Source organism: Ctenopharyngodon idella, chromosome 15 (genome assembly GCF_019924925.1).
Source record: "Ctenopharyngodon idella isolate HZGC_01 chromosome 15, HZGC01, whole genome shotgun sequence".
NCBI lineage: Eukaryota > Metazoa > Chordata > Actinopteri > Cypriniformes > Xenocyprididae > Ctenopharyngodon > Ctenopharyngodon idella.
The window spans coordinates 26,415,011-26,439,410 of record NC_067234.1 but is presented as its reverse complement, the minus strand read 5'-3'; the positions used below and the strand labels follow the sequence as shown (position 1 = coordinate 26,439,410).

The 24,400-nt window shown below is 36.5% G+C and overlaps 3 protein-coding genes and 1 long non-coding RNA gene across 5 annotated transcripts; 3 read left to right on the top strand and 1 right to left on the bottom strand.

The window, feature by feature from the left end:
* The first annotated feature begins 4,270 nt into the window (after positions 1-4,270).
* On the top strand, positions 4,271-6,335 carry zgc:162608 (uncharacterized protein LOC100037332 homolog). Its single transcript, XM_051863646.1, has 3 exons — positions 4,271-4,496; positions 4,580-4,673; positions 5,254-6,335. Exons 1-3 carry the CDS (start codon positions 4,448-4,450, stop codon positions 6,044-6,046), a joined length of 936 nt encoding a protein of 311 aa, XP_051719606.1. The 5' UTR covers positions 4,271-4,447; the 3' UTR covers positions 6,047-6,335.
* On the bottom strand, positions 6,221-11,986 carry LOC127496057 (zona pellucida-like domain-containing protein 1). 2 transcript variants are annotated; one of them, XM_051863645.1, is made up of 11 exons: positions 11,236-11,986; positions 10,977-11,075; positions 10,669-10,895; positions 9,571-9,761; positions 9,407-9,479; positions 9,223-9,320; positions 9,053-9,136; positions 7,913-8,084; positions 7,709-7,817; positions 7,564-7,593; positions 6,221-7,448 (listed from the first exon to the last, which is right to left on the bottom strand). In XM_051863645.1, the coding sequence occupies exons 2-11, from the start codon at positions 11,068-11,070 to the stop codon at positions 7,291-7,293; spliced, it is 1,236 nt and encodes a 411-aa protein (XP_051719605.1). In that variant the 5' UTR covers positions 11,071-11,075; positions 11,236-11,986; the 3' UTR covers positions 6,221-7,290. The 2 variants fall into 2 exon arrangements, with proteins under 2 accessions (XP_051719605.1, XP_051719604.1); XM_051863644.1 differs by lacking the exon at positions 11,236-11,986 and having other exon boundaries at positions 10,977-11,097.
* LOC127496059 (uncharacterized) lies at positions 8,094-17,188 on the top strand. Its single transcript, XR_007925232.1, has 3 exons — positions 8,094-8,545; positions 10,675-11,149; positions 16,493-17,188. It is a non-coding gene; the product is annotated as an uncharacterized LOC127496059 (long non-coding RNA).
* Positions 17,189-18,142: 954 nt separating this feature from the next.
* Positions 18,143-23,323, top strand: laynb (layilin b). Its single transcript, XM_051862520.1, has 7 exons — positions 18,143-18,403; positions 18,960-19,248; positions 20,469-20,626; positions 20,765-20,812; positions 22,318-22,404; positions 22,569-22,690; positions 23,216-23,323. The coding sequence occupies exons 1-7, from the start codon at positions 18,328-18,330 to the stop codon at positions 23,321-23,323; spliced, it is 888 nt and encodes a 295-aa protein (XP_051718480.1). The 5' UTR covers positions 18,143-18,327.
* Positions 23,324-24,400: the final 1,077 nt, after the last annotated feature.

Below are 24,400 nucleotides of genomic sequence, written 5' to 3'. Positions count from 1 at the left end.
TTGTCATTGAGGATTTCTTAAAAATATTGTGCAAAAATCTCGTCTCGTTCTTGTGAACACAATCTTGTGTCTTGTCTCGTCTCATGAGCTAAGTGTCTTGTCACACCCCTATTAAATAATATTTGTAAACTTTTTGCATAATTTCACAAAATCACGGAAATTGTTGGAAATGGTGATATTTACCTTGATTTTTCTATATTTTCATCTATATCTCATATTTCATCTTGGTGAACAAGTAAGCTAACTTTTACGAACAATTTTTTAGGGGAAAATCCATTTATGGTGGAAATGAAGCTGTGGTGGGACATTTTTTCATAATTTTTTAAAAATAATTTTAACAACAAATATTGAAATGGTTTATGATTATTTCACTATTTTTGATCATGATAATTTCAAATAATTGTCATAACACATTTTCACAGTTTAACATTGAAAGATTGGGTTTAGAACACGGGTAAAATATTATTATTATTATTAAATTATAAACATAATAGTAAAGAATTTAAGACAGTTAATGTGATGTTCATAAAAAATAAGTGAAGTTCCTAAATGTAATTTCAGGAGGAATGAACCCATCTAATCTTTCAATTGACTGCCGGAGCATATAAGCAGCCGCTCACCTTGCTCCGGCATCAGCTGTTTCGGCATCCCTCCACCTACCCAACTCCACCAACATAATTTAGGTATTTTAGTACCATATTCATCTTCCAACCATTAGTAGTCCCACTAGGAGGGTATATCTAAGCTCGAGTTGAAGGACAGCAAGCCGAATACATTTAACCTTAATAGCTTAAAGATTATATGGGCAAACAAACTCGTGAAACAAATAAATAACCTCTGGGACTAGACACCCACTTGATGCACTTTCACCTCATTATGTCCCAAAATGCAAGTTACCTGGTTTGCAGGGAGATCTTTCAGGAAGTCTTAGAGTAATGTTTGATCCAACAGCAGGGCTCAGTCTGGTGAAGAACCAGCAAAGTAGGGAAGGCCAGCAGAGGCAAAACCTGAAAGAGCACATCATTTCATTATGCTGTCCGGGGCTCAGAGACAGCTCGAAGGCATACAGGAAGCTCTTTCCCTGCCATGCTGAATGATTCATTAACCGTCTGCGATAAAGTATCACACATGCCAATAGGTAGAAAGATGCAACCTAATGCCTCCAGTTTAGATTACAGGCCACAGTGAAACCATGAAACTGATTAATTTTTGGCTGTGCTTTAAATGTCTTTCAGAACATCTAAAAACAATAAATCAGTCACAAGTTGCAGGTTTATGTGGAAAAAAGCCCAAGTCCTATCAGAAATTTTCTACTAGTGTGCACTTTCTCGGATCCTTTGCCAGGAGCAGAGAACATTTCAGGCACTCTTTATTCAAACAAGCAATGGGTCACTAAAACAACAAACCTTGTTTTTCACATCCCTTGGCTTCATTCCTTTGATGCACCCAGTAGGCGAGAAGGCCATGGTCAGCCTAGTAAACCAATTGCTATATCTAGGTTAAAGTTGAATCTGCAAGATCCAGAGCCCTGTATTACTACACAAGTGTGAATTAAAGCATATGAATGTTACAATCTTTGATCTGTGCAAGGGAATCAAATCTACTATTATGTAAACAGGTCATAAAATTTGAAGTGAGAAACAATATTTTAAAAAGCATGAATCTGTACGCCAATTACTGCTTATGGTGGACTCAAAATTTTTTGTAGTACTTCAAAATCAATGAACTTGGACCCTGAATTAGGCTACTTAAGCAGAGTGTGTGTGGACTTTGACCTTATGGTGGCTTAAATTATGTAATATATTTTCACATTTCACACACTTTTAGGCCTACGTAAGAATGAACTCAAATGACAAGGTAGTTTTAGTGCTGCATTTGCAAAATGTCTGTTAGCTGATATATTATAAATAAAGACATTCAAATTACAATTATTTAGTATTTGATACCCAGTTCCACGAAACAACCTATTACACAATTTGTTATTGCAAGTTTAACTCTTATCCATAAAACACCATGTGTTTCCAAACATGGAGAATGGTCCTGCAATTCCTTCATTTGTTCTGGACCCTTATAACAACTGTGTCCGTCTTTAAAGATATGATTCAGTAGTGACGCAATTGTAAAAAGCTAACCTCTTTTTCCTGCTCGAGCCACCATAAAATACTGCTGTGGTAAATCCTTGTCTGGAATGGATTGCTTGAGAAACATTTTACATGGTAGGCTAATATTTTACCATTCATCATGTTGTGTGAGTCTGCTACTTCCTTTCGACTGTTTAGAAATTCTAAAGCGCAAATTAATGAATGAATCATTTCGAGTCGACTCTAATCATTCAACAAAACAGCGTTGGAAGAAATGAAATATTTATCAATAATCCGTTTAAACAAACACTGTAAATGCATCCCCGCTAGAAATGTTACGTTCCCAGAACATTTTCAGAACGTCCCCACTGGTGTTAAGGACGTTGCCTAGTAACGTTCCCAGAACATTCAGAGACGGTCACGATGTGGAGTTCTTTTAAGGGTTGGGGGACGTTATTTGGTGGACCTTCAAGGAACATTCAGGACGTTCTGGGAATGTTTAGGGGACTATTACTATAGGACGTTCTGTTGACTTCCCAAATGTCCTCTTTGTAACATTCTCGCGCGACCATAAAATAACCAAAATAGAACGTCCCCCTAAACTCATATCGGGAACGTTATTAAATGACCAACAGAGGACTGTGTGGGAACGTTCTGTTAATGTCCCAAATGTCCTCTTTGTAACGTTCTTTTTTGACCATAAAATAACCCAAATGGAACGTCCCCCTAAAGTCATATAAGGAACTTTGAACTGCAGCACTTTCATTACCAAAAGAGGACGTTTTAGGAACGTCCCGAATGTTCTGTAAAGGTTCGAAATTTTCGTCACCTTTAGAGAACTTTTAGGGAACGTTGTGCAAGGTCCTGAGAACGTTGCCTTCTACGTGGTATCTTGTCCTTTGTCAGCAACGAAGAACGTCTTTATTAATATCAACGGATGGTGCTGTGTTCACCTCAGTTATCCTTTTCGAGGCCAATGGTCCCTAAATTTGTGAATGAGTGCAGTAGGATAGATCCGGTTCTGCAGAAGTGTAGAAAGCCTGTTTAGTTTCCGTTTGTTTTGGGGTCAGTGATAAGCAGTGGTAGGCTATCATTGATAAGAAGATATACGTACTGTAGTACATATAGCCTACGTACTATAGTACGACACGTATGTAGGCTACAGTATTTTTTAAGGTAAATTAGGGGTTTTTTTTTGTTGGTTTTTTTACAGTAGGCTATATAGTTAACTAGTGGTAACTGATATGCTAATAATAGTCAACAAAATGTAAAAATGCTGCTGCCAAAGTCACCAGAATTTAACTATTGTATGACATCTCTTGTTAAATCATGTTATTGCCCAGACTGCACTGGTGTAAAATCAATGGGCCAAGTTACAGTGACGTAGTAGGCTATGATTTGCACAACAACAATATATAACCCTGAACAAAACAGCATGTTTGGTAACTAAAATGATGCCATTTGTATGACAAAATTCCCTGTGCAGGGTTTGTTCTTGTCTAATACTCATACATGCAGCTGCCAGAAAGTAGGTCTAAAGTGGAATAATCAAATGTTCAAAGTATCCTGTTATTGGCTTTGTTTATCACTAGTTTTGGCCATGTAGACTCAAAGCAAACCTAAGAGGACCCATTCAGTAAAGTAAAAACAAACAGCACCTTTGTTCGCAGAGCCAGAGATAATGAAGCAAGCACAGGCCTGGAGGGTTCATTCTCTGTGACTTATTTCTATGTCATTGCTGTGGGTAAGCCAAGTAGGACTCAACTAGAGTCAAATTTCATGCAGTTCAGTTCACAGAGCGAACTTCACTGGCAACATTCAGTATGAAGTCCATATCACAATGTACTTTTGTAATTGAAATAGAAGTCACGTATCAAAGTTTTTAACCCTGTTCACCACGTAAGTGCTGTCCAAACACCTCTGGTTAGTAGTAAGCATATTCCAATAGCAATGACCTTGCAAATTACGTCAATGTTGTCCTTGATGTGACATCACTGTGGCTACTCTGAATCTGTGTTGTTGGAAAAGAGTAGCTTTGAAGAGGCAATCAGCAAAATACTTTAAGGTTCCTAACGCCTATCGTTATCAAACTGACCCTCCACGTGGTTCGTGTTGACACAGATGAAAAGCACGACAACCTCTGATAAGGGACTGCTTTAAATATGGACTCTGAAAAGAAATTCTCATTTTCTCATCAACAGGTAAGAGCCAGATGTCCACTTGCATAGATTAATTACTTAATGATGTTTGAGTGGTCCTGTCTAATATGTTGTTAGCCAATAACATCTAAATAAATGTATCTAATTACATAAATCTTTTTTCTATTTTCAAACAGAGAATAACCTTCATCAGTAAAAATAATAAATATGAATCTGCAATTTGTTACTTTGGCTTTGGCCTTTGCTACCACAGCAGGTTTGTTGCCTCTCCAGTTTCTATTATCAAATTCAATTTTAATTTTTATTACATTGATCTAATGCAACCATCCTCCTTTTCAGCATTTCCACTCAACGATGAGGTCAGCCGAGAATCATTTAGTTTACAGAGAGACAATCAGGCCACAGACAAGAAAAAATTTGACAAAGACTCAAAGTAAGTTTACTCTCTTAAGACCAGTGTTCATTAACCAGCAGTATAATGACATGATGCTTGTTTATTTTTTTTACTTTCCTTTATTAAAAATTCATACATGCAGTGTCTTGAATACACCTCTTCTTTGATTAAAAATTCATTTTATTTTAGACATTAAAAATTAAAACAAACTACTGGACATTAAATATTTTTGCGGGGACATAAAGTCAAAATGTCAATTGTTGAGATATTATAATGAAAAAAAAAATGCCTCAATAAAAATAATTAAATTTTTTAAAAGAAAACAGCAAAGTTTGGCAAATTTGCTTAATATTTCAGTAACATTTGATATTTATGAATTAATAATGAATATAAAAAAAGTAATTATTGAGATGTGTACTCTCATATGTTTCAAAGGTGTAAGTAAAATCTAATTTATTTTTTACTTGAAGTTATTAAACTGAAACTTTTCTTGAACATATCTTATAAGTTTTTAAAAACCATATGAAATGAATGTGAACACAAAGAGTATGTGTTTAAAACTAGAGTTCTTTATCATGGATGCTCTTGTAAGTCATTGACCCCTGATCCTTTTTTGAAGTGGTATGTGGAAGAACCATGTGGTGAGCAGTGACCTTTACTCCCAGGACTCTAACAACCCCATGGCGGCTGAACTGAGACGCAAGCTGAGCATGGAGTCTGAGCGGCTGAGGGCTCGTCTAAAGCAGGAGCTTGCTGAGCTGAGGGAGAGACTCTCTCCTTACCCCAGCCACCCAAAACACACCCTGGCCAATGTCAAGGAGTTCCTGGCCCCCTTCACTAAGCAGCTCCAGACCGCTCTTCAGTCAAATACTCAGGAGCTCTGTGAGAAACTCAATCTGAACCTCCAGGACCTGAACCCAGAGGAAGCCACGCTTTACCAGGAGGCAGTGCAGAGGATCACGCAAGCTTTGGATGAAAGCCACCAAAAAAGGACTGCAGCCTTTGAGGACTTTAAAACAAAAGCATTTGAGGCAGTAGAGGAGGAAAGAGACAGCAGTGGAAAGGAACTTTGGGAGGAAGTCACTGCCAGGCTGGGACAGGAAGTGTGCACCTTCAGTTTAGAGGTACAAGGGAAGGTGGCAGCACTGAAGATAGCTTTGGCAGGCCATCTTGCCTCAGCACAGCCTCCAAGGGATGTGATGGCTTCAAAAGTGGATCAGTTCTGCCAGAATTCCTCAGCTCGGAATCAACAGTTTATTTCTAACTTAGACCTACAGATGACCACTCTCCAAGAAAACCAGAGTCATGGTGAATCATCCGGTTTCCATCAGACAAACATAGAGTCCATACAAGAGGATTTCTCCACTAGACTCACAGCCCTATTACAAGACATCGTACACACTCTAAATTAAACAACACACCTCCTTTCCTATCAGAAATACAACTGTAATGTAAATAACAGCTCTTATGTTTGGATTGTACATTGTGACTTGTGACTTTTGTAGAACAATATTGATGTTTGTACAGTTTTCAAAAAGAACCTTATATGATGTACAGCGAAATCCATTGAAGTAAAGGACAGAAAAGAAAGCCTTTCTTCATTTTACTAAAGATATTTTGTGTAATGTGTGGATATACTGTTTCATAAACAGACAAAAGCATGTAAATAAAAAAGATCAATTTGTATATATTTGAAATGAATATATGTTGTCCTTTGATTATTGCCTCAACTAATAAAAGTGTTCCTTTCTAAATACATCACATCTATCAATTTTTATATCATATTAAATTACAGGGAAGCAGCAAGTCACTGGCTAATACAGGGGTTTTCAAACTGTGGTTCGGGACCGCAAAGGGGTCTGCAGAATATTTGAGGAATTATACATGAAGAAAACTGTTACAGTCTGTCTAAACTGTTTAGGGCTGTCAAAGTTAACTTATGTATCAAATACTGTATGTTTAATGCAATCATTTTTAACACAAAATATAAAAAGTGCTAAATCTGAAGTTAATTGAAAATATATATTGTTAGTAATTTCATACATCTAAAAGTAGGTAGGTAGAAAACTTTACAAATATTTCCACATAATATTTTTAATAATTGATTTGCTTTTAATAGTCAAATTAAAAGCCAATTATTTAATTAAGAAAACAACATAGTCTGTAATATAATGCTTAATATATTTTTTCACGCAAAATAAACGGGTCTTTATACATGACAAAATAGCTGCCTTTATATTTTAGGAAGAGGGTCCTTCGATCATATTTTGGGGTCCTTCAAAAAGTTTGAAAACTCCTGGGCTAATATACAAGCAACATGTATAAGAAGCAAAGTGTGATCAAAAAATTACAAAACGATTACATCCACAGTTTGTTCCTCTCAATAATACCTACATACCTTTCAGATAATTAACATCTAAAACTCATTAAACAATGCAGTATTTGCATTTACATGGAGAATTAAGCATTTTCTTCCAAGCGCATGGTGACTGGACTACACAGTGCTATCTAAATAGATTAAAATATGCTAAATAAGCATTATGTAAAGTGGTTCTTTGCTGGTTTGTGCAGATGCCGTGATGTGATCAGACGTCTTATCGGGCATATCAAATTAAGCTTCATTCAATGCAAAACAGATGGCGAGCTGATGGATCTCTTAGTGGAAAGCCCGAGGCAGACCACCGGCCCAGAAAAACTTCTTCAGCACAAACCATCCAGCCATAACCATCAACACAGCACCGCCGGTGGCAAAAATGACCCCCACTACCACTCCAGCCACGTTCATATTGTCCCTGTTCAATGGCTCACTGCCTCCTGATTCACAAAAGAAAACAAGTTGTGCTGTTACTGTCTAGCTTTTCATCTGAATTTCAGACAAATCAAAGTGCAATATTTCGACTGAAATAAAGTTTCAAAAAGAATCTCATACCATAGGCCGATGCAGTGGGAACATCATTCTCTACAGGATCAAAAAGAAACGGTAGTTAGGCATGACAGAAAATGACTTTCATTTGGAATTCAGTATGTTTGACAACAAGCTGGGTCTCAGATCGGTCTCATTCTCATTGACTCACTCAGGGCTGCGGTGTATACAGGACCCACAGACACCGTGGCAGATTCTTTGGCTTGTGATCCGTAAGGTTCTAGGGCCCTTCGCTGTCGTGTTCTATTAGAGCTGCAAGACTGCACAAGTAAAATAAAGTGACATTAATTGGCTGACATTATCAGTAGTGGTACTCTATTCAATTAATTCTGTTCTAACAGTAAAAGACTCCTACATTAAGTAATTCTTGGCACTTGTTGGGCTCGCAAAGTCGCAGTATGCAGTGCAGGTATATAGTAGACTTTTCTTGATCACGGTGCTCCACAAAGCGGAAGGCTTCGAATGAAAATCGGGCAAACTTGGAAAACCCATTATAAAGCACCGCTGTCCGATCCTCTACAACGCATCTGTGATGAAACAATAAGGAGAAACACTGATGTAGTTGCCCTGGTGTGAGGGCGGGACAACCTGTCACTCACATGTCATCACAGCAATAGCAAGCAACAACCATCCAATCAATTCCTGATGGACAAAATCAAGTACATTTTAGGGCTTTTCACACTTGAAATAGTTCACTGTAAACGAATGAAACGAAATCCTGGGTTATCTTTATTCACGTTTCACACTGTTCATACTATACCCGGGGTTAACAGTTAATCCTGGATATAAGCTACCGTTTTCCACTGCACATACCTAAACCCTGGGATAAAGTCCTTATCTGCATATTCGCGGTGTCACTGACTGGACAAACGCAGCACGTGACCTGTTTACATAAAGGCTCTAGCATTGCGCGTCCTCATACTAGGCTACACATTGCTGACTGTAATATCAAGTTTTTTTTTCTGAGTGAACTTTTCGAGCTATAAAGGTAAGAATGACTGTCTTTACTTCACTCCAACTGTAACGTTTTCCATCGCCGTTTGACATTTTTCCTATCATATCACGCGGCGTTTCCATGACTGCCCAAAGCGCGTGAATATAAGGCACGCGATTGGTCGGTTGCCAAGCATCTAGTTGTAACATTTTAACACCGCATCGTTTCACTCTAAAGGTTTGGCACCGCAATGCAGAGTTAACACCGCAAAAGCAGGGTTTCATAACCCCGGGTGAAAAGCGGTGCTAACCGCGTATCTAAATTACAAGTGTGAAACGCTCCTTTACCCGGGGTTAAAAGCGGTGTTTAGAACGACGACAACCCGGGGTTAAGCGCAGTGTGAAAAGCCATTTTTTCTTTTTCGAGAAACCATTTCATTAGGATATGTCACAATAGGGAAGAAAAGATGGCATCTTCTGTTTCGTGTACATGTAGGCCTAGTTAACTAATGTAAACAAATGGAATCTTATTGTAAAGTATTATCATGAATTCTTAACTCACCCTGTGAAAAAGTTGTGCTGTTGTTTGTTGGTTTGATTATAAGGTGATGGGGTTGCAAAACAGTGGTCCAGCAACAAATGAAAACTAAAGAAAGGCAGAAAATAGTATTTCATTCCTCAATAAAACCTTTAAGATATTCACTGTCCAAAAGAAAACTGCCGTGTTCTTACTTTCCAGTGAGATTGACAGCTTTTACTTCAACATAGACTTTACTGCGCAGCTCTAATCCAGTAGGCGGAACCACCAAAGGCGTGGTAAAATCTGTGCTCTGACATGAAAATAATAAAAAATATCTTTAAAAATGTGACATATTTTGCATTCAGAGTAAAGAATTTAACACAAATCTACACTCACATTGAAGACACTTATGCTGAGAGTGTCAATGAAAGTTCCATTGTTGTCACTGGTGGCCACTGACACTGATGACCTGCATGAAGAATATTAATCAAGTCAATCCTCCTGTTGTCATGCTGCAGTTGGTACAGTATGCAGTGGAGGGTGAAAGTCTTGATACTCACGCTACGATCTGAGTGTTGTTGATAAGATATTCCAGTGGATAACGGCAAGAGAAGTGATAGTAGAGGTCTGTGGAGTAACTGATGAGGCCCTCTGCGGAGCTGGGTGTATCAATGTATCCTGTGATAATGACCGACTGAATGCTGGAGAACATGCCGAATGGACCAGAGGAGCTGGGCACCTCATCCACAATCTAAAAATGCACAAAGGAAAATTAAATTATTTGAATTCAACTATTTTACTTTTTTTACAACACATTTTTATACTTTTTATAATTATAATATATATTTAAAATATATTTTTGGTACACTTACAATATTTTTGAACATTTCACCACTTTTTTCGAATTATTATGTATGTAGCTTTTATTCGTTTTTTTTTTTTTCGTTTTTTACTTTTTTTATACTTTACTATTTTATAATTATAATACATTTTAAAAACAATTTTTTTTTTACATTTTACATTTTTTTGTTAAATTAGTAAAGTATGTACACAGCTTTTGTCACCTATTCATTGTAATTTCACATTTTTTATAATTAATATAGCCTATGTGTATTTTATGACACATATATAACCTTATTCATTTTTTCATTAGTGCTATACATCTAAAACATTTTTTACTATTTATACTATATACTTTTTATAATTATAATACATATTTTATCAATTGTTTTTATATTTTATAATTTTCTATTTTTTTTACATCTTACTGTTTTGTAAAATTAGTATGTATGCAGCATTTATGATCTTATTCATTATTATTATTATTATTATTATTATTTGTATTTTATAACACCATTTAATTATTTAATCACTATTTATCACTAGGCAAAAAAGTTACTAAAATGGTTTAAAATATATATATATATATATATATTTTTTTTTTTTTTTTTTTTTTTTTTACACATTTTCCACCATTTCTTTAACTTTTTTTTTTTTTTAAATAATGTGTATGTGTGCAACTTCATTATATATATTTATTTATTTATTGTATTTGCCACACCACAACTGTGATTAAAAAAGAGGAGAAAAAATATGTTTCCAAGCTCTTAGAGATTAGACATATAAGATGACAAATATCTTTTTTTTTTTCTTTGCACCTGCAGAGATTGTCTACATGGGTTCTCCTGGCTATGGTTGACTGCCAGCTGGTAGCGGATGACAGGTGGGTCCACAGTGGTGTCGATAGTGCCCCTGCACTCGGCGTTATTGCGCTCCCCGTTCAGGGCCAGGCCATTGGGGTCAAAGCCTGCCCAATCTGCGGTGCACAGGTTTACCTCCAGAAGGATCATGCTTGCGCCACAGTGTACCACCAGATCATTGTTGTCTAAACAAAAAGGAAGGTCTTAATGTCAAGCAAACTGCAGAGAATGGAGACTGTCTCACATCTGGAAGGTCTCAGACTCACCTGGAACCCTGTTATACACCGAGGAGCAGTTATAGGCCGAGTGAACAGGCTGCAGAACGAGAGCCAGTGCACATAAGCAAAGGCACAGCATCATTCCTGCTGTGGAACAAAGGCAGAACATGACTAAAAAGTCACCTATTTAAAAGTCGTCCAACATCACAATAACAATGAAGGTAATTATTTAGAACGAATTGTGTTTTTTAATGTACTTTAGGAGAAAAAGCAGTAGATATCACTGTAAAGAAACAGTATTCCATACCTGTTTAACTCCCAGGGAGATGAATGGACACTATTTGAGAAAGGGGATGAGATGCTTCTTATATAACGTTAGACCCCAGGTGTGATTCAATAGGTGCAGGGAGTGTCTCATCCCTCCTACTGCATTACCGTACAGTTCCTTCCCAAATTATAAAATTAATCCTCTGGCTTTGGTTAACAATGACAGTCCTTTAATACAGTGACAATGGGATTTGACACATATCCAATAGACACCTGTTCTGATTTTCAGATAAGTCTATATAAATGAATACTGATGAAGCTGCGATTATGACTATGAATATATAGAAGACATATACTTGCTGTAGTAGGTTAATAGGTTTATGTTTGCAGATCTTGCCCCCCATTAACTACAATAGTAGGGGAAAAATACTATGGTAGTCAATGGGGGGCGAGATCTGCTTGGTTACAAACATTCTTGCAAATATCTTCCTTTGTGCACAGCAGAACAAAGAAATATATACAGGTTTAGAACAACTTGAGAGTGAGTAAATGATGACAGAATTTTCATTTTTTGGTGAACTATCCCTTTAATTTTAAATTGTGTTGGTTTATGGCTTGGTTTCAAAGGGAGTAAAAGATTTTGTTATGTGTACTCATACAGATTATTAGAGGTTTGCTGTAAGACACATTTTTTTGTTTTTGTTTTTGCTATATTGTCATAAATTAACATGAAAAAACATATTTTTAAACTTTTAATGTGTGCCAAAAAAAAAAACAAAAAAAAAACAGTATTCTTGCATTCAGATATATATATATATATATATATATATATATATATATTTTTTTTTTTTTTAATGATTTATTCAAAATAACTTTATTATTTTATCCATCTGGGAACCTATTTTTCTGTAACAGTATTGAATCTCAAAGCCTTAGAAAGTAAATTAAGAGTCTTTTGTGTATAAATCATTTGAAACATAAAATGTTGCATCATCTCCTGGGAGTAGAACATTATGAATACGAGAAATGTGATAATTTGCCACAAGGTATGAAACACAGGATGCCAAAAATAGCTTTTGTTCGTCTGGCTCACATGTAAGCATCATCTATTGTATTCTAAGAGCAGCTAGCTCAAGACTAGCTCAAGACACCCCTGCTAAAGGCTAAAGGGTCGGTTTTGACTGAGTGATGGTGATATCTGACAAAGAACTTTGAATGAAGCACGTACACTTGTTTGTGCCAAAAAGCCCCTTGGTCAGAGAACATATTTCACATATTACGCTTCGATGCGTCACACCTTGATTTTCAGTTCTTCTAGGACTTAACAGTGATAGCAATCCAGATCCCTGTGTTTTTCAATTTTATTCACACTTTTTGATTCATTAATATGACTGCAGGGGTCATTATATGATTCAGAGAGGAGCTAAAATGCATAGTATGAAGTATGAGAATCATTCTTGTTCAAGAAGTCAAACCGCCTACACAGTGAGGTAAGGACTGAATTGACAAAATCCTTCAAGACTACTTTATTCATAAGCCATAATTCATAAATTTACAAGGCAACATCTCTATAAGAATTTTCCACAACTTCACATTCTGATCCTGTAACTGCAGAAAAAAATATTTTAGCCACACAGTTCTCCATTTTTAAAATAATAAGAAGAAGAACAGAAAGAGAACCAAACAATTTGTCATTGTGTGTTGTGTCCTATCTCATGTGCCAGCAATACAGAGTATAATATTGTAATTTAATCATATGTAATTTTGTGGGGTTATCAGATTAATTTAACATTTCAGTTCAATTCTGTAAAAAGATATACTGGGAATTCACATACAGTGAGGGAAGACCATTTTGTAAAGAATAGAACTCTGTTGTCAAATCATGATTTATGACTCCTTCATGATTAATGGCCAAAGACCTCGCAAGACAACTGTACAATCACATTGCTTGAAAATTAGTTTCCTGTTAGGGTTCTGCTTCATACATCATGATTTTAATAATCACGTGGTAGGAAATTGTGAGGAAAAAAATATTCGCTTTAAAGGATGACAATTGTGACCGCATTAGAGTATCTAACCTCCGAACAAACACAAGGAAAAGTGGAGCCTCTTCAGAAATGAAAAAAAAAAAAAAATAGAACAATACTAGTATAACACTGCCACCTGCTGGTTCAAAATGGAAAAACAGCAACGCCAACATTTTAAAATGAGCAATGAAACTGATAGCCATCTTAATAATAATAATAATTTACGTTAGGTCCGTATCTAACTAGGCTATAGCTAATAGTTCGAGCACAAAATAAGCAGACAGAATAATATAACCCAACTAATAAATGAGCGTCCGATCGCAGAACATTTATAAAAGTAGTGGCATTGGATCTGGTGTCTTCTCAAACTCCTCTCTCAGTTATTACAAGAGTGTACTTGTTAAGTACGCATATCTGACTGCTGCAATAACTACTTTCCTGCATCCAGGTTATAGAAAATGCATTGCATTCAGTGAGATAAACTTTAATGTCCATTCTATATGCATGTGCAATAAATATGCTGCAGCATCTACACAAGGTGACTCAAGCCAAACATACCTTAAACAACTTGCACAGTGGTCAGTTTGTACATTTTTGACCAACCTTTTCCACTTTTGGTGCCATTTCTAGCGAGAAATTAGTATTGTAGTAATTAAATATTTGCTTAGTTATCACCAAAGCTCTCTCTATTTTGTTGTTGATCAGTAAATCATTATTCTGCGAAATTAGCCAAGTGTGGTTATCTGCAGGTTGGAGTAATGGGCGTGACGAAAGGTAGGGGTGTGGAAAAAGGTCTTTATAATTGATAATGACAACATGGCGAATGTAGTAGTTCAGATTACATTCATTCTACTTTCATACTATATATACTTTTTTAGCGGCCATTAAATAATTACTTATTCAAAATAAGTACCAACGATTTCGGACGCAGCCCATTCACTCCATCCATTCATTCAAATACACTGATTCATATTGAAACAAGTGCCTTTTTGAATTCAGAATAGCACACTAGCACACTTCCTGTTTCTCCAATATCTTTTAATGGCAGAAATAGTAAGAGTATTCTGCTATTCCAAAGTTAGCCTTTATGAGTGAGTCATTGAAACTTAAAAATGATTCATTTAGGAACAATGCGCAGTGATTGTGCTGTGGCTTTGTGGTGGAGCAAAAACAGACATGAAATTAAATGACATGAATTGTAAATCTAAAATATACGTTACTCAATACTAACTTAATAAACATAAATGGAACAATGTTAAAGGGTTAGTTCACCCAAAAATGAAAATTCTGTCATTAATTACTCACCCTCATGTTGTTCCACACCTCTAAGACCTTCGTTCATCTTCAGAACACAAATTAAGATATTTTTGATGAAATCCGAGGGTATCTGATCCACACATAGGCAGCAACGTCATTGCACCTTTTGACGTCCAGAAAGGTAGTTGGAAACATGGTTAAAATAGTCAATGTGACTTGGCCGAAGCTGAACACGTGAGCAGCACGACGCATGCATGTGATGCCGAAGCAGGATCCGGCCAATAATGAGCCGGCATTCAGACGTAAACAAGGAAGCTCTGCACTGAGTTCACTACGCATGATGTTTTGTTTTTTCATAACATTAAAGGAATACTCCATTTTTTTTTAAAATAGGCTCATTTTCCAACTCCCCTAGAGTTAAACAGTTGAGTTTTACCGTTTTCGAATCCATTCAGCCGATCTCCGGGTCTGGCAGTACCACTTTTAGCATAGCTTAGCAGAGTTCATTGAATCTGATTAGACCGTTAGCATCTCGCTCAAAAATGACCAAAGAGTTTCGATATTTTTCCTATTTAAAACTTGACTCTTCTGTAGTTACATTGTGTACTAAGACCGACGGAAAATGAAAAGTTGCGATTTTCTATGCTGATATGGCTAGGAACTATACTCTCATTCCGGCGTAATAATCAAGGAACTTTGCTGCCGTACCATGGGTGCAGCAGGCGCAATGATATTACGCATCTGAGCTGAAAATTTCAGATATTACGCATCTGAAATATTCTGACGCATCTGAGCTTTATAATGGCAGTGAGAGATACCAATGAGTAAGAGCTGAAGAAAGTGCCTCCATCCACATCCATCCATCATAAACATACTCCACACGGCTCCGGGGGGGTTAATAAAGGCCTTCTGAAGCAAAGTGATGCATTCGTGTAAAAAAGAAAATCCATATTTAACAAGTTATGAAGTAAAATATCTAGCTTGTGCCAGACCGCCTTCTGTATTCAAGTTACGAAGAAAGTGTAAACTGGTATCGCGTCAGTTACACTTTTTCGTAAGTTGAATAGGGAAGTCGTAGGATGTAGCGTAAGCTTTGTGAACTGCAAGAATTTTACACTTTCTTTGTAAGTTAAATACGGAAGGTGGTCTAGCGGAAGCTAGATATTTTACTTCATAACTTGTTAAATATGGATATAAATTTTTTTACACAAATGCATCGTTTCACTTCAGAAGGCCTTTATTAACCCCCCGGAGCCGTGTGGAGTACGTTTATTATGGCTGGATGTGGATAGAGACACTTTCTTCAGCTCATACTCATGACCTCTGTTCACTGCCATTAAAGCTTGGATGCGTCAGGATATTTATTAAAATATCTCCGATTGTGTTCATCAGAAAGAAGAAAGTCATATACACCTAGGATGGCTTGAGGGTGAGTAAAGCTTGGGCTAATTTTCATTTGAAAGTGAACTAATCCTTTAACATAGTGATTGATTGCTATCGGGATGTGAAGAGACTTTCAACCAGCATAACAAAAAATGTCTTTGAAGCAAATCACCCACCCTGCCTTTATAGAACACACACACTCACAATCATGCTGTTTTCAAAAGTTTTCAATACAAACGTCAAGCATAAATTCAGTGGTTAGTGGTTCTCAAAAGAAGTGACTTGAGCCTAATAAAAGAGACATGACAGACTACATTCAGTGAGGAGGGGCAATGAGTCCGGGCAGCCTGCCAGAGATCAGCACAAACAAGCTGCACATGCAGTGCCACTGGCCTGATGGCCTCACCCTTACTTCTCCAAAATCTCATGACATCTGCAGTGTCTGTTCATAATACCCTACAAAGATTTCACTGCATTTATGATTACATACACAGTAGGAGGTTTCCTCTTCCAAGAATTTTACCCAAGTTGTAATTGGGCCTCTTGTAACAGCCACAGACACCAGAATAGGTTTTACAGCTTATATTTCCCAGCTTAAGCTCTGTATAATGAATTTATTTTCTTTGTCAGGTCAAGGGGAAAATGTCTGGAAATAAAAAAGGACAAAAAAACAAACCACAAAGACGAAGAGGAAACAGGCTGTTGAAAAACTGTGTTTCCTTTCCTGACTGGCTTCCTATTCCTGAGGATAGTGTGTGTCTGACTGTGAGCTGGCAGGGTCAGCAGCAGTGACTGGGCTCCTTTGACTTGCATAGAACAGGCAGTCACCCTCATAAAAAGTCATCTTACTTCCTCTGTCAGTTTGCTTGTGAGCCAAATAAAACTGGTCCCTCTGCACATGTCTCCGAACTGATTTTTTATGAATTAGAAACTACAGTGATTACACACCAGTGATTGATGCTTATGCGCTAAAAGATAAAGCACATGCCACATGGTTACTTATCACTTATCTCCTGCAACATATTTAACATACAAAACTCAAAGCACTACAAATTAAAAACAATTTAGAATTAAAAAAAAAAAAACCTAGCATATGACCGCTCTGAAGCAAGGGAGTCGTGTAACATTAGCAACACATTATTAGCTGTTTGATAACGTAGTCGGGCAAAAGGCTAATCATATTAATTACTGTTATGTGTCCGACGTTGTAAAAAAACAAAATCATTGTGCAGCATTGACCTCACTAAGTTGACCGAGTGGATCTCTGAGTGAGTGGAGGCGGGGCTAATTAGCATATTCATCCGCTAAGACCTTATGCGCCAGAGAAACAAGCGCGCTGCCATCTTTATAATAGTGTCTTTGAACTTCCGTTTTCGCGGTAGCTCTGTATATTTCTATGGCATCGCTGTCAAAGAATAATTAGCTGGTGAAGTGGATTTACTTGTAGAGTTAATGAAAGTTATCAGGAGCATTGTTATGTTTAAAGCAGATGTCTTAACAAATGTCAGTAGACCGGGAAGATTTTAAAACGAGCAGTTTATTCATAAATACGTAAGATCGCTGTGGAAATACAAACCGGAAGTCAAAAGACAACGAGCGCAGCGCTGAAAAGGGGCGGAGCTACGTAAGGTCTATACTATATGAAGGAAGGGTGTAGTTACATTCAAGCTAAAAAAATGCCTTTGTTTAATTATGTCATTTTGGTGATCAAGGATGAGTTTTAAGGGATAAAATTATTGACTACAGGGGGACTTTAAATAATCATTCTTGTTCGCATGTTTATGAACAAATGTAAGTTGCGATAGTGTTTTCTTCCCTGTTGTGACATATCCTAGTAAATTGGCTTCTCGAGCAAGAAAAAAATTTGAGTGGAACTTGATTTTGTCCATCAGGAATTCATTGGATGGTTGTGGTTTGCTATTGCTGTGAGCTCATGTGAGTGACAGGTTGTCCCGCCCTCGCGCCAGTAAACACGTCATCAGAGAAGAGAAGAGGGAAGAGGGAGGGGAAGTTAGGCTATTTCGATTGAAAATTATGAGGGCACATGAATTAACAAAATAATGATGTGCATAAATAATTTATTATAAATACTGCAATATTCCATAAAAATATGAATGATGAATTTTGATTGTATGGTGACTTTAAAGGTTTAAACTGAATGCATCCAAACAGTAAAAAAATTGTGTACTCTATTAAGAATAGGTTACATTTCACTAATTTATTATCAGCTTATTTATTATTAGCTTATTATTAGCTTATATTAGCTTATGAACACTATTTACATTTGAGTGTCAGCACAAAAACAGCTACAACCGTTTCTGCTAGCGGGAACATTCATTAGAGACTCAAGCAGCCTTTCTTGAGTCAGAGAGAAAACTTTGCCTGCGTTTGTTTCGTCTGACAGCGGGACGTTTTGCCAGGATCTAGAAACGGTCGTGTCGCACGCCTTTTGAAACTATGTAGAGATGGAGTTCATGAAACTGATCGGAACTGTTTTGGCAGTTTGTTTCCATCCCAGCTGCGCATCAAGCGCGTTCGGTGGTGAGTTTGTGCTTATTTATGTAAAATGTCGGTTCATGCACACTGATATTCAAACGTATGCCTCTTGTATGCGTTGAAATAAAATTTAGTGTCCAGTTCGAGTGCATATTATGTAACACTAACAGTCAAATAACGCGATAGTTTCGATTAACGGACCGCAGTCTTTTCAAATAAAGATTTCTGAAGCGTTTTGCAAAAACATATGTAACGAATATAAACATCTGATAATGCAACAAAACGTCTAACTGCGGCTTCAATGACTTCTCCTTTTCTATTAAAGTGGTTTGTTTATGTACAGTTTTCGGATAAGAAGGGTTTTAAATTTGGGTCACAGCTGTTTTTTAGTCAGCGAGGATATGGCTGATAGCTGTCGCACACATGACTTTGTTTAAGAGGATTTTCCGCCTGACAGTTTGTGGAAGTTCTCCTGATTTCTTCCTCTGTTTGCTCACATAATTCCCTGCGCCAACTTTCCTATAACGGTTCCCACAATATTTCCATAACAGTACTTTAGGTTCAACAGTAACATCAGTGTTTTTGGTGATGTGATTTGCAGATAACAGGATATGCCGGAGAGGGACAGAGAAGCCCTGCTATAAGATCACAAGCTTCCAGGACAGCAGGCTCAGAGCAAGCTTTGAGGCAGCCAGACAGAAATGCAGGGAGGATGATGGGGAGCTGCTCAGTATTGAGACCGAGAATGAGCAGCGTCTGGTGGAGAAGTTTGTTCAGGAGCACTGGGCCACTGATGGAGACTTCTGGATTGGGCTACGAAGGAGCCCACAATATAATGCTGATTGTTCAGCGCAGTATTACTGGCTGGATTACAGTCCGGCCACATTTAGGTAAGAGATTTGCAGTAATATCATCCTGAAAGTTTTTTTTTTTTAGAGTGAGAGAGAGTGAGTTGAAAATGAAAATTCTTTTTCTCATCTTCATGTCATTCTTCACAAAAGGAGCTATTTTGTTCTGGTTGCAATTACAATAGATGGAGACTGAAGGTTTCAAGCTTAAAAAAGGGCACAAAAGCCTCATGAAAGTGCTCTATATAACAGTGCTGTTATTGTTAGGGTTAGTTCATCCAAAAATGAAAATTCTGAGATTTATTACTCACCCTTGTGTCGTTCCACATCCGTAAGACCTTCGTTCATCTTTGGAACACAAATTAAGATCTTTTTGATGAAGTCTGAGAGGTTTCTGTCCCCCCATAGATATCGAACACAACTACCACTCCAAGGTCCAGAAAGGTAGGAATAACATCATTAAAGTAATCCATGTGAATCCAGTGGCTTAAACTTAATTGTATGAAGCGACGCAAGTGCTTTGTTTGCGCAAAAAACATAATTTACCACTTTACTTACAAAAATATTAATCTGCAGTACTCGTTCACGGGAGCTTCACGACGCATATTAAACCCGTGCATCAACTCAACACACATGCGCGAGTGTTAGCGAGAGCATCACGACGCATGCGTTTTGTGTTCACGCAAGTGCTGACATTGTTGCGTGAACACGCTTTGGATAATATTATTTTGTAAATGAACTGGTAAATTATGTTTTTTTTTCCACAAACAAAGCACTCACGTCGCTTCATAAAATTTTACTGGAGTCACATGGAGTACTTTACACTGTCTTTCCTACCTTTCTGGACCTTGGAGTGGTAGTTGCGTTGGATCTCTATGGAGGGACAGAAACCTCTCAGAGTTCATCAAAAATATCTAAGTTTGTGTTCTGAAGATCAACGAAGGTCTTACTGATGTGGAACGACACAAGGGTGAGTAATAAATAACAGAATTTTTGTTTTTAGGTGAACTAACCCTTTAACTAAAACCACAAACTACCGAAATTGTATTCTGTAATTGAAATAAAATGCAATGATAATAATATTAATAGTAAATAATACTAAAAAATAACACTGCTATATGCAACTTGTATTCTGTATTCAAAGTCTTGTGAGTCATGAAGGTGAGTAAATGATGACAGAATTTTACATTTTTGTTAAACTCTCCCTTTAAGTGAAAGTAAAATGTGCTATACAATTTTCAGTGAGTCTGTTGTGTTTTTAGGAACTGGCTGTTGACAGAGCCCTCTTGTGGCCTTGATCAGTGTGTGGCGTTATTCTACCGGCCCTCGTCTGCTGCTATCCAGAAGAAACGCAACCTGTTCAAGTGGACTGACTACAATTGCAATTCCAAGAATAATTTCATCTGCAAGTACTCAGATGGTAAGCTTTTGCTTATGTTAATGTTAGCTGTCACATTAATATGTTTAATAGCGTTTAATAGTTTAAATATCAGTCAAGCATCTTTAGTGTAAACATATTACGTAAAAGGACTTCAAATGTAAACATCTGTGTGTTTAGAAAAGCATCCTGTCCCCACTCCAGCAGGAAATATCACTACACATACAGGTAAACAAATCCATATGGTTTATCTGGTGTCTTTGCTGCTTTTTTTCTGACACAATTATGGTGATTTTCTATGTTACTTATTAATAATATAAGTGAGGGTGCCTAAATTGCTGTGAGATATTAGCATTTTTTTAAAGATTAATGCAATAGTACCTCAAAAAATGAATATTTTCTCATTTTACCAGTGTTTTTGTCACTAACTAAAACTAAAACTTTTAAAAATAATTTTAAGTAATTGAAATAAAGCTAAGATAAAACAAAATATAAATATTAGATGAAGAACTTGAAATGTTGCTTCTGCAACTAACTGAGATAAACAAGTTTAAGTTGAAGTTCTAAAATGTGACCCTGGACCACAAAACCAGTCAAGTCACACGGGTATATTTGTAGCAATAGCCAACAATACATTGTATGGGTCAATATTATCGATTTTTCTTTTATGCCAAAAATCATTAGAATATTAAGTAAAGATCTTGTTCCATGAAGATATTTTGTAAAGTTCCTATCGTAAATATATCAAAAATGTATTTTTGTAAGTAATATGTGTTGCTAAGGGCTTCATTTGGACAACTTTAAAGGTAATTTTCTCAATATTTTGACTTTTTTTTGCACCCTCAGATTCCAGATTTTCAAATAGCCAAATATTGTCTTATCCTAACGAACCAAAAAAAAAAGCTCATTTATTCAGCTTTCAGGTGATGTATGAATCTCTATTTCAAAAACTTGATTCTTATGACTGGTTTTGTGATCCAGGGTCACAAATGACTAAAACTAAAACTGAAATAAAATAATATAGAAATTTTTATTTAAAAACAAAAATTAATAAAAATGACAAAAACACATAAAATTACAAAAACTTAAATTAAAAATAAGATGAAAACTAAAAATACATAATATAATAATATATTTTTTAGTGCTTCATGAAGGAAAGAAAATCATATAAGTCTAAAATGACATAAGGGTGTGTAAGTGAGGACAGAATAAAATGAAAGAATTTAAATTTTTAGTTGAATTCTTGCTTTAAAAAGACATTTTAAAAGACAAACTTTGTATGGATATTAATGCTTATGATGACCTCTAGTGGTGGAAATGGAATTATACTTTCACTCACAATCATAATAGGTCAGTCATCTTAAAGGGATAGTTCACCCAAAAATGAAAATTCTGTCATCATTTACCTCAATTTGTTCAAAACTTGTATGAATTTCTTTCTTCTGCTGAAAACAAAAGAAGATATTTTGAAGAATATGGGTAACCAAACAGTTGATGGACCCATTAACTTCTATGGTATAGAAAAAAAATATGGAAGTCAGTGGGATTAACTGTTTGGATGCATTCTTCAGAATATCTTCTTTTGTGTTCAGCAGAAAAAGGAAATTCAAGCAGGTTTGGAACAACATGAGGGTGAGTAAATGATGACAATTTTAATTTTAATTTTTGGGTGAACTATCCCTTTAAGGCCAAACAAATGCTTATTAATCATTCGCTGTCATTCTTGTTTTTAGGTATTGATGACCTGACTCTGGTGCCAAAGCACCCGCCCATTACAGTGGACAATGAAAGAATAAAAACTGAACTCTCAGAGTCTTCAGGTAATACAGCAATATATATATATATATATATATATATATATATATATATATATATATATATATATATATATATAGTGTATATGTGTGTGTCTTATAATAATATTTTATTATAATTTATTCATAATTATATTTTTACATTCAATAACCATGGCCTTTTCTCTTAGTTTCTATTTCAGATGACGCAATTAATATTTACTACATCCTCCTAGCCATTCTACCTGTGATGCTGCTGTTGATATTGGTGGTGTCGGGGGTGTTCTGTTTCAGAGTCATGTCAAGGAGGTCTGTAATGCAGTGCAAACATTTTCATCAATTTATAGTTTGATTATACTTTGTCTGTGCACCCTGTCATATAATATACCTTGTGACTGTATCTTTGAAGGAGAAAAGAACAGAATGAAATCTATGCCGTGCCAGGACAGTGGGTGCGTCCAGTAGCTCCAAAAAGTCAAAATGGTCATGAACGCACCAACAAATTCCACCAGCCTGGAGCTCACCTGGAGTACATGAGCTCTGAAATTAACAGAACATTTAGTGTGACATCCACAAACAGTCAGTTTGAGGACTACGAGAATGTTCAGAGCCGCCCCACACAGTGCGGTTTTGTCACTAATGACATTTACGAGACCTGCCGGAGCCCCTCGGCAGTAGAAGCCGGATGGGTGGACAATGACATATATGGATACTAAAACACTATACAGTAAATACTGACTGGTACAGTATACTGACCTCTATCCCACTAGTGTGGCACCATGTTTGATCTCATCTCCAGTCTGTATGCCTTCTCTTTGATGTGCACTCTGTGACCTAGTGTGAAGGATGGGGAAGCCAGTGGGAGTCTAATGCAGGGGTGTACAGTGAAGCTCGGATTCCCATAACTGACTATACAAAGAAGCATAAAGGTGTCATCGGCTTGTGAGAGCTTCCTCTGTGGAAGCTGGCATCCTGGAACAGGACCTTCCCTTTTGGAAATTCACAAAACAGAACGCTGACCTCTCAGCCCATCTCAACAACATCCTTCTATGTCTCTGAGAATGGCCTCTCTAAAGGATATCTACTGTTGTTCCCTTATGTAGTCACTTTGTAAGCTCAATTGTGTATAAAACAGAATTAAAGGAATTAGCTAAAAGATTATTGTAACATATATTGAATATATATTTTGCTTTTGGGTATGAATTTGTGAGAGGAAAAAAGATAAATAATGAGGTTTTGATGTATTTGGATTGTAAATGATGATGTTGTCTCTGTCCTTATTATAATAATAATATTAACTCTGTTACATTATTTGGACTTATTCTTAAACACAGAATAGCTTGCAATGAATGTTTGTAATTAATCAACATTGTTTCCACACACACACTCATGGAAAACCTTGTAATTTCAGGGAATTTTAAGATCACACATGGAAAAGGAGAGTGTATTTTTTTATATAGTGAATATACTTTTTTTTAGTTATGCTTAATTATAAAATATTTCATTGGCTAAAAACTTGTTCTGCATGAGTGCAGTCTATAAAATCTTAATGGAAATGCACTGATTAAAAGGTCTGACCCTGTTCTTTAGAAATGCTTGATTATTCTGTTGAATTCAAAGCAGAGCTGCAGGAGCAGTTAAGTATTTTATTAGCGCTGCAGTACAGCATGTGTCCAGGAGATGTCGCCATATGATAGGCTGAATCACTTGCAGCTTTGCGGACATATTTGTTGCTCGTCATGTCATGGAGGTGTTTAAAATTTCCAATACAAATCATGCGCTGTCTGTAGTGCCTTATATGCTTACATACTCTTGATATTAATGACTTGTTTGTTGAACTGTTGTATAAAATGTTCACTACAGTACGATACCGCTCTCACTCAGCTGATTCTTTAAAGACACATTTAATGTTTGTAACGTAAATCTGCTTTATATGATGATGTAATTGAGCAAATATGTGATAGGCTACGACTGTTTTGATGTTTACAGGGCTGGGTTGCAAACCCTTGACTTGGTGTCCTAG